General features: G+C 50.6%; 1 protein-coding gene across 9 annotated transcripts in view; it reads left to right on the plus strand.

Moving 5' to 3' along the window:
• Positions 1-16,000, plus strand: part of BRD4 (bromodomain containing 4) — an 83,583-nt gene that overhangs the window by 17,764 nt on the left and 49,819 nt on the right. For all 9 annotated transcript variants that reach the window (XM_072919956.1, XM_072919954.1, XM_072919957.1 and 6 more), the window contains exons 4-8: positions 3,615-3,933; positions 7,395-7,532; positions 9,746-9,881; positions 11,268-11,539; positions 14,120-14,482. In XM_072919956.1, coding sequence (XP_072776057.1) covers positions 3,615-3,933; positions 7,395-7,532; positions 9,746-9,881; positions 11,268-11,539; positions 14,120-14,482 — 1,228 coding nt within the window. The remainder of the gene's footprint in view (positions 1-3,614; positions 3,934-7,394; positions 7,533-9,745; positions 9,882-11,267; positions 11,540-14,119; positions 14,483-16,000) is intronic.

Below are 16,000 nucleotides of genomic sequence, written 5' to 3' on the forward strand. Positions count from 1 at the left end.
AACCCTCCTCAGGTCCCTCAGGGTGATCCCAAATCCACCTCAGGGTGTTCCCACCCCACTTGGTGCCACCCCAGGGTGGTCCCAAACCCTCCTCAGGTCCCTCAGGATGATCCCAAACCCTCCTCAGGTCCCTCAAGGTGATCCCAAATCCATCTCAGGATGTCCCAGTACCACCTCAGGTTCCTCAGGGTGATCCCAAATCCACCTCAGGTTCCTCAGGATGGTCCCAAATCCACCTCAGGATGATCCCAAATCCACCTCAGGGTGGTCCCAACCCCCTTGGTGCCACCCCAGGGTGTTCCCACCCTCCTCGGTGCCACCCCAGGGTGCTCCCACCCCCCTTGGTGCCACCCCAAGGTGCTCCCACTCCCCTTGGTGCCACCTCAGGGTGGTCCCAAATCCATCTCAGGTCCCTCAGGGTGGTCCCAAACCCTCCTCAGGTCCCTCAGGATGATCCCAAATCCACCCCAGGGTGTTCCAACCCCCCTTGGTGCCACCTCAGGGTGGTCCCAAATCCACCTCAGGGTGTTCCCAACCCCCTTAGTGCCACCTCAGGTCCCTCAGGGTGATCCCAAATCCACCTCAGGGTGTTCCCAGCCCCATTGGTGCCACCCCAGGGTGATCCCAAATCCACCTCAGGGTGGTCCCAAACCCACCTCAGGGTGGTCCCAACCCTCTTGTTGCCACCTCAGGGTGGTCCCAAACCCACCCTAGGGTGCTCCCCCCCCCATTGGTGCCACCCCAGGGTGCTCCCACCCCCTTGGTGCCACCTCAGGGGGGTCCCAAATCCACCTCAGGGTGTTCCAACCCCCTTGATGCCACTTCAGGTTCCTCAGGATGTCCCAAGTCCATCTCAGGTTCCTCAGGATGTCCCAAATCCACCTCAGGTTCCTCAGGGTGATCCCAAACCCTCCTCAGGTCCCTCAGGGTGATCCCAAATCCACCCCAGGGTGATCCCAAATCCACCTCAGGTCCCTCAGGATGGTCCCAAATCCACCTCAGGGTGTCCCAAATCCACCTCAGGGTGTTCCAACCCCCTTGGTGCCACCTCAAGGTGTTCCCAACCCCCTTGGTGCCACCTCAGGGTGATCCCAAATCCACCTCAGGGTGGTCCCAACCCCCTTGGTGCCACCTCAGGTTCCTCAGGATGTCCCAAACCCTCCTCAGGTACCTCAGGATGATCCTAAATCCTCCTGAGGTCCCTCAGGATGATTCCAAACCCTCCTCAGTTCCCTCATGGTGATCTCAAATCCACCTCAGGTCCCTCAGGATGTCCCAAATCCACCTCAGGGTGTTCCAACCCTCCTTGGTGCCACCCCAGGGTGATCCCAAACCCACCTCAGGTCCCTCAGGGTGTTCCCAAATCCATCTCAGGTCCCTCAGGGTGATCCCAAACCCACCTCAGGTCCCTCAGGGTGATCCCAAATCCATCTCAGGTCCCTCAGGATGATCCCAAATCCACCTCAGGGTGGTCCCAACCCCCTTGGTGCCACCTCAGGGTGATCCCAAATCCACCTCAGGGTGTTCCCAACCCCCTTGGTGCCACCCCAGGGTGGTCCCAAATCCACCTCAGGGTGCTCCCAACCCCCTTGGTGCCACCCCAGGGTGGTCCCAACCCCCTTGGTGCCACCTCAGGGTGCTCCCAACCCCCTTGGTGCCACCTCAGGGTGCTCCCAACCCCCTTGGTGCCACCTCAGGGTGGTCCCAAATCCACCTCAGGTCCCTCAGGGTGATCCCAAACCCTCCTCAGGTCCCTCAGGATGATCCCAAATCCACCTCAGGGTGCTCCAACCCCCCTTGGTGCCACCTCAGGGTGTTCCCAAACCCTCCTCAGGTCCCTCAGGGTGATCCCAAATCCACCTCAGGGTGTTCCTGATCCCCTTGGTGCCACCTCAGGGTGTTCCAACCCCCTTGGTGCCACCTCAGGGTGGTCCCAAATCCACCTCAGGTCCCTCAGGGTGATCCCAAACCCTCCTCAGGTCCCTCAGGATGATCCCAAACCCTCCTCAGGTCCCTCAGGGTGGTCCCAAATCCACCTCAGGTCCCTCAGGGTGATCCCAAATCCACCTCAGGTCCCTCAGGGTGATCCCAAATCCACCTCAGGGTGGTCCCAAATCCACCTCAGGATGTCCCAAATCCACCTCAGGTCCCTCAGGGTGCTCCCAACCCCCTTGGTGCCACCTCAGGATGGTCCCAAATCAATCTCAGGTCCCTCAGGATGGTCCCAAATCCACCTCAGGGTGATCCCAAACCCTCCTCAGGTCCCTCAGGGTGATCCCAAACCCTCCTCAGGGTGTTCCAACCCCCCTTGGTGCCACCTCAGGGTGTTCCCAAATCCACCTCAGGTCCTTCAGGATGATCCCAAACCCTCCTCAGTTCCCTCATGGTGATCTCAAATCCACCTCAGGTTCCTCAGGGTGATCCCAAACCCTCCTCAGGTCCCTCAGGATGATCCCAAACCGACCTCAGGGTGATCCCAACCCCCTTGGTGCCACCTCAGGGTGTTCCCAAATCCATCTCAGGTTCCTCAGGGTGATCCCAAATCCACCTCAGGTCCCTCAAGGTGATCCCAAACCCTCCTCAGGGTGTTCCCAACCCCCCTTGGTGCCACCCCAGGGTGCTCCCAACCCCATTGGTGCCACCTCAGGGTGCTCCCAACCCCCTTGGTGCCACCTCAGGGTGGTCCCAAACCCTCCTCAGGTCCCTCAGGATGATCCCAAATCCACCTCAAGGTGATCCCAAATCCACCTCAGGGTGTTCCCAACCCCCTTGGTGCCACCTCAGGGTGTTCCCAACCCCCTTGGTGCCACCCCAGGGTGATCCCAAACCCACCCCAGGGTGCTCCCAACCCCATTGGTGCCACCCCAGGGTGTTCCCACCCCCCTCGATGCCACCCCAGGGTGGTCCCAACCCCTTGGTGCCACCTCAGGTTCCTCAGGATGATCCCAAACCCTCCTCAGGTCCCTCAGGATGATCCCAAATCCACCTCAGGGTGCTCCCAACCCCCTTGGTGCCACCTCAGGTCCCTCAGGGTGATCCCAAACCCACCTCAGGGTGCTCCCACCCCCCTTGGTGCCACCTTGGGGTGCTCCCACCCCCCTTGGTGCCACCTCAGGGTGATCCCACCCCCTTGGTGCCACCCCAGGATGGTCCCAACACCCCTTGGTGCCACCTCAGGGTGATCCCAAACCCACCCCAGGGTGTTCCCACCCCCCTTGGTGCCACCTCAGGTTCCTCAGGATGTCCCAAATCCACCTCAGGTTCCTCAGGGTGACCCCAAACCCTCCTCAGGTTCCTCAGGATGTCCCAAATCCACCTCAGGTCCCTCAAGGTGATCCCAAATCCACCTCAGGATGATCCTAAACCCTCCTCAGGTCCCTCAGGATGATCCCAAATCCACCTCAGGGTGTCCCAAATCCACCTCAGGGTGATCCCAAATCCACCTCAGGTCCCTCAGGTTGATCCCAAATCCACCTCAGGTCCCTCAGGGTGATCCCAAATCCACCTCAGGGTGATCCCAAATCCACCCCAGGGTGCTCCCACCCCCCTCGGTGCCACCTTGGGGCGCTCCCACCCCCCAGCCCATCACCGTCTCCGTTCCCGTCCCCCCGCAGGGTCTCCGGCGAGGAATGCAACGGCATCAACGCCATGGCGGCCGAGAGCGGGCCCGGCACGCGCCTCCGCAACCTCCCGGTGCTGCCGGACGCGCTGGACCCGGCACAACCGTCGGCGGCACCGGCACCGGGCCAGGCCCCGCCCGGCGGCGGCATCGGGGTCAACCCACCGCCCCCGGAGACCTCCAACCCCAACAAACCCAAGCGCCAAACCAACCAGCTGCAGTATCTGCTCAAGGTGGTCCTCAAGACCCTCTGGAAGCACCAGTTCGCGTGGCCCTTCCAGCAGCCCGTGGACGCCGTCAAGCTGAACCTGCCGGTGGGTGGGGAGAAGGTCGGGGTTGTCCAGGGATGGTGGGGTTGTCCAGGAATGGTGGGGGTCTTCAGGGATGGTGGGTTCTCCAGGAATGGTGGGGTCTTCAGGAGTGTTGGGGTCTTCAGGGATGGTGGGGGTCTCCAGGAATGGGGAATATTTTGGTTCTTCAGGAGTTGGGGTTCTCCAGGAATGGGGAACGTTGGGGTTCTTCAGGAATGTTGGGTTCTCCAGGAATGTTGGGGTTCTTCAGGAATTTTGGGTTCTCCAGGAATGGTGGGGTTCTCCAGGAATGGTGGGGTTCTCCAGGAATGTTGGGGTTCTCCGGGAATGGGGAACATTGGGGTTCTTCAGGAGTGTTGGGGTCTTCAGGAATGTTGGGGGTCTTCAGGAGTGTTGGGGTTCTCCAGGAATGTTGGAGTTCTTCAGGAATGGAGAATGTTGGGGTTCTCCAGAAATGGGGAATGTGGAATTTTGGGGTTCTCCAGGAGTTGGGAATGTTGGGTTCTCCAAGAATGTTGGGGGTCTCCAGGAATTGGGAATGTTGGGGTTCTCCAGGAATGGAGAATATTTGGGTTCTTCAGGAATGAGGAATGTTGGGGGTCTCCAGGAATGTTGGGGGTCTCCAGGAATGGTGGGGGTCTTCAGGAATGTTGGGGATCTCCAGGAATGTTGGGGTTCTTCAGGAATGTTGGAGTTCTCCAGGAGTTGGGAATGTTGGGGTTCTCCGGGAATGTTGGGGTTCTCCAGGAATGTTGGGTTCTTCAGGAATGTTGGGTTCTCCAGGAATGATGGGGTTCTTCAGGAGTGTTGGGGTTCTCCAGGAATGGTGGGGTTCTCCAGGAATGGTGGGGTTCTCCAGGAATGTTGGGTTCTCCAGGAATGGGGAACGTTGGGGTTCTTCAGGAATGGGGAACGTTGGGGTTCTCCAGGAATGTTGAGGTTCTCCGGGAATGTCGGGGTTCTTCAGGAATGATGGGTTCTTCAGGAATGTTGGGTTCTCCAGGAATGGGGAATGTTGGGGTTCTCCAGGAATGTTGGGGTTCTCCAGGAATGGTGGGGGTCTCCAGGAATGTTGGAGTTCTCCAGGAGTTGGGAATGTTGGAGTTCTTCAGGAGTTGGGAGAAGGTCGGGGTTCTCCAGGAATGTTGAGGATCTCCAGGAATGTTGGGGGTCTTCAGGAATATTGGGTTCTCCAGGAACGTTTGCGTTCTCCAGGATTGGGGTACATTGGGGTTCTCCAAGAATTGGGAATGTTGGGTTTCTCCAGGAATGGTGGGTTGTCCAGGAATGATGGGGTTCTTCAGGAATGTTGGGGGTCTCCAGGAATGGGGAATATTTGGGTTCTCCAGGAATGTTGGGGTTCTCCAGGAATGGTGGGGTTCTCCAGGAATGGTGGGGTTCTCCAGGAATGGGGAATGTTGGGGTCTCCAGGATTGGGGAATGTTTGGGTTCTCCAGGAATGTTGGGGTTCTCCAGGAATGTTGGGGGTCTCCAGGAATGTCGGGGTTCTCCAGGAATGTTGGGGGTCTCCAGGAATGTTGGGGTTCTCCAGGAATGGGGAATGTCGGGGTTCTCCAGGAATGTTGGGGTTCTCCAGGAATGTTGGGTTCTCCAGGAATGTTGGGTTCTCCAGGAATGGGGAATGTTGGGGTTCTCCAGGAATGTTGGGGTCTCCAGGAATGGGGAATGTTGGGGTTCTCCAGGAATGTTGGGGTCTCCAGGAATGTCGGGGTTCTCCAGGAATGTTGGGGGTCTCCAGGAATGTTGGGGTTCTCCAGGAATGGGGAATGTTGGGGTTCTCCAGGAATGGGGAATGTTGGAGTTCTTCAGGAGTTGGGAGAAGGTCGGGGTTCTCCAGGAATGTTGGGGTTCTTCAGGAATGATGGGGTTCTTCAGGAGTGTTGGGGGTCTTCAGGAATGTTGGGTTCTTCAGGAATGTTGGGGGTCTCCAGGAATGTTGGGGTTCTCCAGGAATGGGGAATGTTGGGGTTCTCCAGGATTGGGGAATGTTGGGGTTCTTCAGGAATGTTGGGGTTCTCCAGGAATGTTGGGTTCTCCAGGAATGGGGAATGTTGGGGTTCTCCAGGAATGTTGGGGGTCTCCAGGAACGTTGGGTTCTCCAGGAATGTTGGGTTCTTCAGGAATGTTGGGGTTCTCCAGGAATGGGGAATATTTGGGTTCTTCTGGAATGTTGGGGGTCTCCAGGAATGTTGGGGTTCTCCAGGAGTGTCGGGGTTCTCCAGGAGTGTTGGGGTTCTCCAGGAATGTTGGGGTTCTCCAGGAATGTTGGAGTTCTTCAGGAATGGGAAATGTAGGGGTTCTCCAGGATTGGGGAATGTCGGGGTTGTCCAGGAGTTGGGAATGTTGGGGTTCTCCAGGAATGTTGGGGTTCTCCAGGAATGATGGGGGTCTTCAGGAATGTTGGGGGTCTCCAGGAATGTTGGGGATCTCCAAGAATGGGGAATGTTGGGGATCTCCAGGCCCAATGGTTGAGTTGGTGACCCAATGGTTGAGTTGGTGACCCAATGGAGGAGTTGGTGACCCAATGGTTGGGTTGGTGACCCAATGGTTGAGTTGGTGACCCAATGGTTGGGTTGGTGACCCAACGGTTGAGTTGACGACCCAATGGTTGAGTTGGTGACCCAATGGAGGAGTTGGTGACCCAATGGTTGGGTTGGTGACCCAATGGTTGAGTTGGTGACCCAATGGTGGAGTTGATGACCCACTGGTTGAGTTGACCACCCAATGGTTGAGTTGATGACCCAATGGTGGAGTTGGTGACCCAATGGTTGAGTTGGTGACCCAACGGTTGGGTTGGTGACCCAATGGTGGAGTTGATGACCCAATGGAGGAGTTGGTGACCCAATGGTGGAGTTGACCACCCAATGGTTGGGTTGGTGACCCAACGGTTGAGTTGGTGACCCAATGGAGGAGTTGGTGACCCAATGGTTGAGTTGATGACCCAGTGATTGAGTTGGTGACCCAATGGTTGAGTTGGTGACCCAATGGTTGAGTTGGTGACCCAATGGTTGAGTTGGTGACCCAATGGTGGAGTTGGTGACCCAATGGTTGGGTTGACCACCCAGTGGTTGGGTTGACCACCCAATGGTTGAGTTGGTGACACAATGGTTGAGTTGGTGACCCAATGGAGGAGTTGGTGACCCAATGGTTGAGTTGGTGACCCAATGGTGGAGTTGGTGACCCAATGGAGGAGTTGGTGACCCAATGGTTGAGTTGATGACCCAATGGTTGGATTTTGTGATCCAACGGTCGGATCCGTCGTCTCCGAGTTGGCCTCGATCGATTTTGCTGCTTTTGGGCTTAAATCTCCCAAATTTTCCAACCATTTAAATTAAAAATCCCCTTTTTTGGAAGAAACCCAAGGACTGATGAATCCGGGAATAAACCAGAAGCGCCCAAATCTTTCAAAATCCTTAAAATCCCAATTTTTTTTTTTTTCCCAGGATTATTATAAAATCATTAAAACTCCGATGGATATGGGAACAATAAAGAAACGTTTGGAAAATAATTATTACTGGAACGCTCAAGAATGTATCCAGGATTTCAACACCATGTTTACAAACTGCTACATCTACAACAAGGTAAATTTGGGGGAAAAATGAGACATTTTTGGGAAAAATTCCAGGGAATTTTGGGGAAAAATGAGAAATTTTGGGGGAAAATTCCAGGGAATTTTGGGGAAAAATGAGAAATTTTGGGGGAAAATTCCAGGGAATTTTGGGGGAAAAACAGGGAATTTTGGGGAAAAATTCCAGGGAATTTTGGGGAAAAATGAGAAATTTTGGGGAAGAATTCCAGGGAATTTTGGGGAAAAATTCTAGGGAATTTTTGGGAAAAATTCCAGGGAATTTTGGGGAAAAAAAAAAACAAACAGGGAATTTTGGGTGGAAAAAACCCATTGTGCTGATGGCAGAAGCTTTAGAGAAGCTTTTTTTTCCCAAATTTTGATTTTTTTCCCCATTTTCCAGCCAGGAGATGCCATTGTGCTGGTGGCAGAAGGGTTTTTTTCCCAAAATCTGATTTTTTTTCCCCATTTTCCAGCCAGGAGATGCCATTGTGCTGATGGCAGAAGGGTTTTTTTCCCAAAATCTGATTTTTTTACCCCATTTTCCAGCCCGGAGATGACATTGTGCTGATGGCAGAAGGGTTTTTTTCCCAAATTTTGATTTTTTTTCCCAAAATCTGATTTTTTTCCCCCATTTTCCAGCCAGGAGATGACATTGTGCTGATGGCAGAGGCTCTGGAGAAGCTTTTTTTCCCCAAATTTTGATTTTTTTATCCCATTTTCCAGCCAGGAGATGACATTGTGCTGATGGCAGAGGCTCTAGAGAAGCTTTTTTTTCCCAAAATCTGATTTTTTTATCCCATTTTCCAGCCAGGAGATGACATTGTGCTGATGGCAGAAGGGTTTTTTCCCAAATTTTGATTTTTTTCCCAAAATCTGATTTTTTATCCCGTTTTCCAGCCAGGAGATGACATTGTGCTGATGGCAGAAGGTTTTTTTTCCCAAATTTTGATTTTTTTTCCCAAAATCTGATTTTTTTATCCCATTTTCCAGCCAGGAGATGCCATTGTGCTGATGGCAGAAGGGTTTTTTTCCCAAAATCTGATTTTTTTATCCCATTTTCCAGCCAGGAGATGCCATTGTGCTGATGGCAGAGGCTCTAGAGAAGCTTTTTTTTCCCAAATTTTGATTTTTTCCCCCATTTTCCAGCCAGGAGATGCCATTGTGCTGATGGCAGAGGCTCTGGAGAAACTTTTTTTCCCAAAATCTGATTTTTTTATCCCATTTTCCAGCCAGGAGATGCCATTGTGCTGGTGGCAGAAGGGTTTTTTTCCCAAATTTTGATTTTTTTCCCAAAATCTGATTTTTTTATCCCATTTTCCAGCCAGGAGATGCCATTGTGCTGATGGCAGAAGGGTTTTTTTCCCAAATTTTGATTTTTTTCCCAAAATCTGATTTTTTTTCCCCATTTTCCAGCCAGGAGATGACATTGTGCTGATGGCAGAAGGGTTTTTTTCCCAAATTTTGATTTTTTTCCCAAAATCTGATTTTTTTATCCCATTTTCCAGCCAGGAAATGACATTGTGCTGATGGCAGAAGGGTTTTTTTCCCAAATTTTGATTTTTTTTCCCAAATTTTGATTTTTTTATCCCATTTTCCAGCCAGGAGATGACATTGTGCTGATGGCAGAAGGGTTTTTTTCCCAAATTTTGATTTTTTTCCCAAAATCTGATTTTTAATCCCATTTTCCAGCCAGGAGATGACATTGTGCTGATGGCAGAAGGGTTTTTTTCCCAAAATCTGATTTTTTTATCCCATTTTCCAGCCAGGAGATGACATTGTGCTGATGGCAGAGGCTCTGGAGAAGCTTTTTTTTCCCAAATTTTGATTTTTTTTCCCAAATTTTGATTTTTTTCCCCATTTTCCAGCCAGGAGATGACATTGTGCTGGTGGCAGAAGGGTTTTTTCCCAAATTTTGATTTTTTTCCCAAAATCTGATTTTTTTACCCCATTTTCCAGCCAGGAGATGACATTGTGCTGATGGCAGAAGGGTTTTTTTCCCAAATTTTGATTTTTTTATCCCATTTTCCAGCCAGGAGATGATATTTTGCTGATGTCAGAGGCTCTGGAGAAGCTTTTTTTTCCCAAATTTTGATTTTTTTTTCCCAAATTTTGATTTTTTTTCCCCATTTTCCAGCCAGGAGATGACATTGTGCTGATGGCAGAAGGGTTTTTTTCCCAAATTTTGATTTTTTTTCCCAAAATCTGATTTTTTTCCCCATTTTCCAGCCAGGAGATGACATTGTGCTGATGGCAGAAGCTCTGGAGAAACTTTTCCTGCAGAAAATCTCGGAGATGACGCAGGAGGAAACCGAAATCGTCATCGCCCAGACCAAGGGCCGGGGCCGAGCCCGCAAGGAACCAGGTGGGGTGTCCTAAATTCCAAAAAAAATTCCCAAATTCCCCCCAAATAACCCCCAAATCCGCTAAATCCCCCCCCCTTCCAAATTTTCTAAATTCCCCCCAAAAAAAAAACCAAAATTCCCCCCCCACCCCGCCAAAAAAAAATTCAGAAATTCACAAAATTTCCAAAAATATTCTGAAATTCACAGAATTTCCAAAAATATTCTGAAATTCACAGAATTTCCAAAAATATTCTGAAAATTTCTGGGGAAAAAAAATGCCAAAATTCCCCTCAAAAACATTCCAAGATCCTCAAAATTTCCCCCCCCCCCCGCCCACCAAAATTCCCAAAAAAATTCCCAGAAAACTCCCAGATTTCCCTCTTTTTTCCCCATTTATTTCCCCCATTATTTCCTCCATTATTCCTTTTTTCCCTTATATTTTCCCCTTATTTTCCCTTATATTTTCCCCTATATTTCCCCATTTATTTCGCATATATTTCCCTATTTATTTCCCATATATTTCCCCATATATTCCCCCCTTTTCCCATTTATTTCCCCCCTTATTCCCATATATTTCCCCATTTATTTCCCCCCTTTTCCCATTTATTTCCCCCCTTATTCCCATTTATTTCCCCATTTATTCCCCCTTATTTTCCCATGTATTTTCCCATATATTTTCCCATATATTTCCCCATTTATTTCCCCCCTTATTCCCATTTATTTCCCCATTTATTCCCCCTTATTTCCCCATGTATTTTCCCATATATTTTCCCATATATTTCCCCATTTATTTCCCCCCTTATTCCCATTTATTTCCCCATTTATTCCCCCTTATTTTCCCATGTATTTTCCCATATATTTTCCCCTATATTTCCCCATTTATTTCCCCCCTTATTCCCATTTATTTCCCCCCTTATTCCCATTTATTTCCCCATTTATTCCCCCTTATTTTCCCATGTATTTTCCCATATATTTTCCCATATATTTCCCCATTTATTTCCCCCCTTTTTCCTTTATTCCCCCCCTTATTTTCCCCATTATTTCCCCCATTATTTCCCCCATTATTTCCCCCTTATTTCCCCCATTATTTTCCCCATTATTCCTTTTTTCCCTTGAATTTTCCCCTTATTTTCCCATGTATTTCCCCATTTATTTCCCATATATTTCCCTATTTATTTCCCCCCTTATTCCCCCCATTTTCCCTCCCTTATTCCTTTTTTCCCTTGAATTTTCCCCTTATTTTCCCATATACTTCCCCATTTATTTCCCCCATTATTTCACTTTTTCCCATATATTTTCCCCTATATTTTCCCCCCTTTTCCCATTTATTTCCCCATTTATTCCCATTTATTCCCCCATTTATTCCCCCATTTATTCCCCCACCCTGACCCCTTTTCTCCCGGCAGTGCCCTCCAAGCCGGGCTCCTCTGTGGCACCCAACGCCGCCCCGTCCTCATCCCCGGTGCCGCCCCCGGTGCCGGTACCGGGCCTGGCACCACCACCTCTGCCGTTCGGCGCCGCCGGCGCGGTGGGCACGGAGCTGCTGCCGCCGCCCGCCGTCACCGTGGTGCCGCCCGCGCCCCCCGCGCCCGCCCCGGCGCCGCCGCCCGCGCCCGCCGCGCCCGCCGCGCTGCCGCCCCACCCGCCCGTCCTCCCCGCGCCCGCCCAGCCCGTCAAGGTGAGCGCAATTAGCCTAATTGGCTTCGTTAGCCACCCACCTCGGTGCTAATTGTGGTTTATTAGTGTTATTTTTATTAATTTCACTGTTATTGCTAATATTATCATCGTTTTCATTGGTGTTTCCATTCTTTCGTTAGGTGCTCGTAATTAGCTTAATTGGCTTCGTTAGCCGCCCACCTCGGTGCTAATCGTGGTTTATTAGCGTTATTTTTGTTAATTTTACCGTTATTACTAATATTGTCATAGTTTTCATTGGTGTTTCCATTCTTTCGTTAGGTGCTCGTAATTAGCTTAATTGGCTTCATTAGCCACCCACCTCGGTGCTAATCGTGGTTTATTAGCATTATTTTTGTTAATTTTACTGTTATTGCTAATATTGTCATAGTTTTCATTGCTGTTTCCATGCTTTCGTTAGGTGCCTGTAATTAGCTTCATTGGCTTCGTTAGCCGCCGACCTCGGTGCTGGTTGGGGCTTAATGTCATTATTTTTATTAATGTTACCGTTATTGCTAATATTGTCATCGTTTTCGTTGCTGTTTCCATTCCTTCGTTAGGTGCCCGTAATTAGCTTAATTAGGGACTGAGGTTGGTGTTAATTGGGGCTTATTATCGTTATTTTTATTAACCTTACCCTTATTCCTAATATTGTTTTCATTACTGTTTCTATTCTTTCATTAGGTGCCCGTAATTAGCTTAATTAGGGACTGCCCTTGGTGTTAATTGTGGCTTATTATCGTTATTTTTATTAATGTTACGGTTATTGCTAATATTGTCATCGTTTTCATTACTGTTTCCATTCCTTCGTTAGGTGCCCATAATTAGCTTAATTAGGGACTGAGGTTGGTGTTAATTGGGGCTTATTATCGTTATTTTTAATAATGTTACCGTTATTGCTAATATTGTCATCGTTTTCATTGGTGTTTCCATTGCTTCGTTAGGTGCCCGTAATTAGCTTAATTAGGGACTGCCCTTGGTGTTAATTGTGGCTTATTATCGTTATTTTTATTAACCTTACCCTTATTCCTAATATTGTTTTCATTGCTGTTTCCGTTGCTCCATTAGGTGCCCATAATTAGCTTAATTAGGGACTGCTCTTGGTGTTAATTGTGGTTTATTATCATTATTTTTATTAATGTTACCATTATTGCTAATATTGTCATCGTTTTCATTGCTGTTTTCATTCCTTCGTTAGGTGTCCATAATTAGCTTAATTAGGGACTTCCCTTGGTGCTAATTGTTGCTTATTATCATTATATTTATTAACATTACTGTTATTACTAATGTTGTTGTTTCCATTGCTGTTTTCATTGCTCCATTAGGTGCCCGTAATTAGCTTCATTAGGGACTTCCCTTGGTGTTAATTGGTGTTTATTATTGTTGTTATGTCCATTATTATTGCCATTCCTTCGTTAGGTGCCTGTAATCAGCTTCATTAGGGACTTCCCTTGGTGTTAATTGGGGCTTATTATCGTTATTTTTATTAATTTTACTGTTATTACTAATGTTGTCGTTTTCATTGCTGTTTCCATTGCTTCGTCAGGTGCCCTAATTAGCTTAATTAGGGACCAATAACGACCCCAAAGTGGAAACCAAAGGAACGTCTCCAAAGCAGAAGCTCCAAACCCCAACGAACACCCCCAAATCCCCAAAACCCCAAACCCCAAAACCCCAAAGAACACCCCAAACCCCAATGAACACCCCAACCCCCAATGACCACCCCAAACCCCAAAACTCCAAAGAACACCCCAAAACCCCAAAGAACACCCCAACACCCTCTCTCCCTACCGACGAAGAAAGGCGTCAAGCGGAAAGCCGACACCACCAATGACCACCCCAAACCCCAAAGAACACCCCAAACCCCAAATCCCCAAAAACACCCCAAAACCCCAAAGAACACCCCAAAACCCCAACACCCTCTCTCCCTACAGACGAAGAAAGGCGTCAAGCGGAAAGCCGACACCACCACGGCCATGGACCCCAATGACCACCCCAAACCCCCAAACTCCAAACACCCCAAACCCCAATGAACACCCCCAAACCCCGATCACCCCAACACCTTCTCTCCCTGCAGATGAAGAAAGGCGTCAAGCGGAAAGCCGACACCACCAATGACCACCCCAAACCCCAACCCCAAACCCCAATGACCACCCCAAACCCCAAAGAACACCCCAAAACCCCAAACCCAACACCCCAAACCCAACACCCTCTCTCCCTACAGACGAAGAAAGGCGTCAAGCGGAAAGCCGACACCACCATGGCCATGGACCCCAATGACCACCCCAAACCCCAAAGAACACCCCAAACCCCAAAGAACACCCCAAACCCCAAATCCCCAAACCCCAAAGAACACCCCAAACCCCAAAACCCCAAAGAACACCCCAAACTCCAACACCCTCTCTCCCTACAGACGAAGAAGGGCGTCAAGCGGAAAGCCGACACCACCACGGCCATGGACCCCAATGACCACCCCAAACCCCAAAGAACACCCCAAAACCCCAACGAACACCCCCAAACCCCAAAAAACACCCAAAACACCCCAAAACCCCAATGAACACCCCAAAACCTTCTCTCCCTACAGACGAAGAAAGGCGTCAAGCGGAAAGCCGACACCACCACGCCCACGGCCATGGACCCCATCCACGACTCCTCCTCGCTTCCCGCCGAACCCAAAACCACCAAACTGGGGCCGCGCCGCGAGGGCGGCCGCCCCCCGAAACCCCCCAAAAAAGAGGTGCCGGACTCACAACAACACCCGGGCGAGGCTCGAACCTCCAAAACCTCGGAGCAGCTGAAATATTGCGGCGGCATCATCAAGGAGATGTTCGCCAAAAAACACGCGGCCTACGCCTGGCCCTTCTACAAACCCGTGGACGTGGAGGCGCTGGGGCTGCACGATTACTGCGACATCATCAAACACCCCATGGACCTCAGCACCATCAAGGTGAGAAACGGGGGATTTGGGGGGAAAAGGGGAGAAAATGGGGTTTGGGGGGGGGGGAATGGGGTTTTGGGAGGGTAAAATGGGGAGAAATTGGGGTTTGGGGAGGTGAAATGGGGTTTGGGGGGGAAACGGGGAGAAAATGGGGTTTGGGGGGGGGAAATCGGGGAGAAAATGGGGTTTGAGGGGTGGAAATGGGGTTTTGGGGGGGTAAAATGGGGAGAAAATGGGGTTTGGGGGCTGAAATCGGGGAGAAAATGGGGTTTTGGGGGATTGAAATTGGGGGAAATGGGGTTGGGGAGGTGTAAAATGGGGGGAAATGGGGTTTTAGGGGGATAAATGGGAGAAAAATGGGGTTTTGGAGGAATGGAGTGGGGGGAAAATGGGGTTTTGGGGGGGGTAAAATGGGGTTTTGGGGGGTGAAATGGGGGGAAATGGGGTTTTAGGGGGATAAATGGGAGAAAAATGGGGTTTTGGAGGAATGGAGTGGGGGGAAAACGGGGTTTTGGGGGGGAAATCGGAGAGAAAATGGGGTTTTGGGGGGTAAAATGGGGGGAAATGGAGTTTTAGGGGGTAAAATAGGGTTTTAGGGGGGAAATAGGGGAGAAAATGGGGCAGAGAAGAGGTTTTGGGGGGGAAATCGGGGAGAAAATGGGGTTTGGGGGGGTGGAATGGGGGAGAAATGGGGTTTGGGGGGGTGTGGAATGGGGGGAAACGGGGAGAAAATGGGGTTTTGGGGGGGGAAATGGGGGGAAATGGAGTTTGGGAGGGTGAAATGGGGGGAAATGGGGTTTGGGGGGGGAAATGGGGGGAGATGGAGTTTTAGGGGGGAAAATTGGGTTTTGGGGGGGAAATCTGGGAGAAAATGGGGTTTGGGGGGGAAAATTGGGGAGAAAATGGGGTTTGGGGGGGTAAAATGGGGGGAGATGGAGTTTTAGGGGGCGAAAATGGGGGGAAATGGGGTTTGGGGGGGAAATGGGGTTTTGGGGGGGAAATCAGGGAGAAAATGGGGTTTTGGGGGGTGAAATGGGGGAAAATGGGGTTTGGGGGGGTAAAATGGGGTGTTGGGGGGTGAAATGGGGTTTTGGGGGTGAAATCGGGGAGAAAATGGGGCAGAGAAGAGGTTTTGGGGCCGAAACGGGGAGAAAATGGGGTTTTGGGGGGTGAAATGGGGTTTGGGGGGGTGAAATGGGGGGGAAATGGGGTTTTAGGGGAGTAAATTGGGTTTTGGGGGGGTGAAATGGGGGGAAATGGGGTTTTGGGGGGGTGAAATGGGGAGAAAATGGGGTTTGGGGGGGTAAAATGGGGGGAGATGGAGTTTTAGGGGGGAAAATTGGGTTTTGGGGGGGAAATCGGGGAGAAAATGGGGTTTTGGGAGGGTAAAATGGGGTTTTGGGGAGTGAAAGAGGGGGGGAAAAGGGGGTTTGGGAGGTGAAAATTGGAAAAAATGGGGGTTTAGGGGTGAAATGTGAATGTCCCCCAGCCCGCCCCTGGGGTGGAATTTGGGGGGAATTTGGGCAG

Source organism: Taeniopygia guttata, chromosome 30 (genome assembly GCF_048771995.1).
Source record: "Taeniopygia guttata chromosome 30, bTaeGut7.mat, whole genome shotgun sequence".
Classification (NCBI taxonomy): domain Eukaryota; kingdom Metazoa; phylum Chordata; class Aves; order Passeriformes; family Estrildidae; genus Taeniopygia; species Taeniopygia guttata.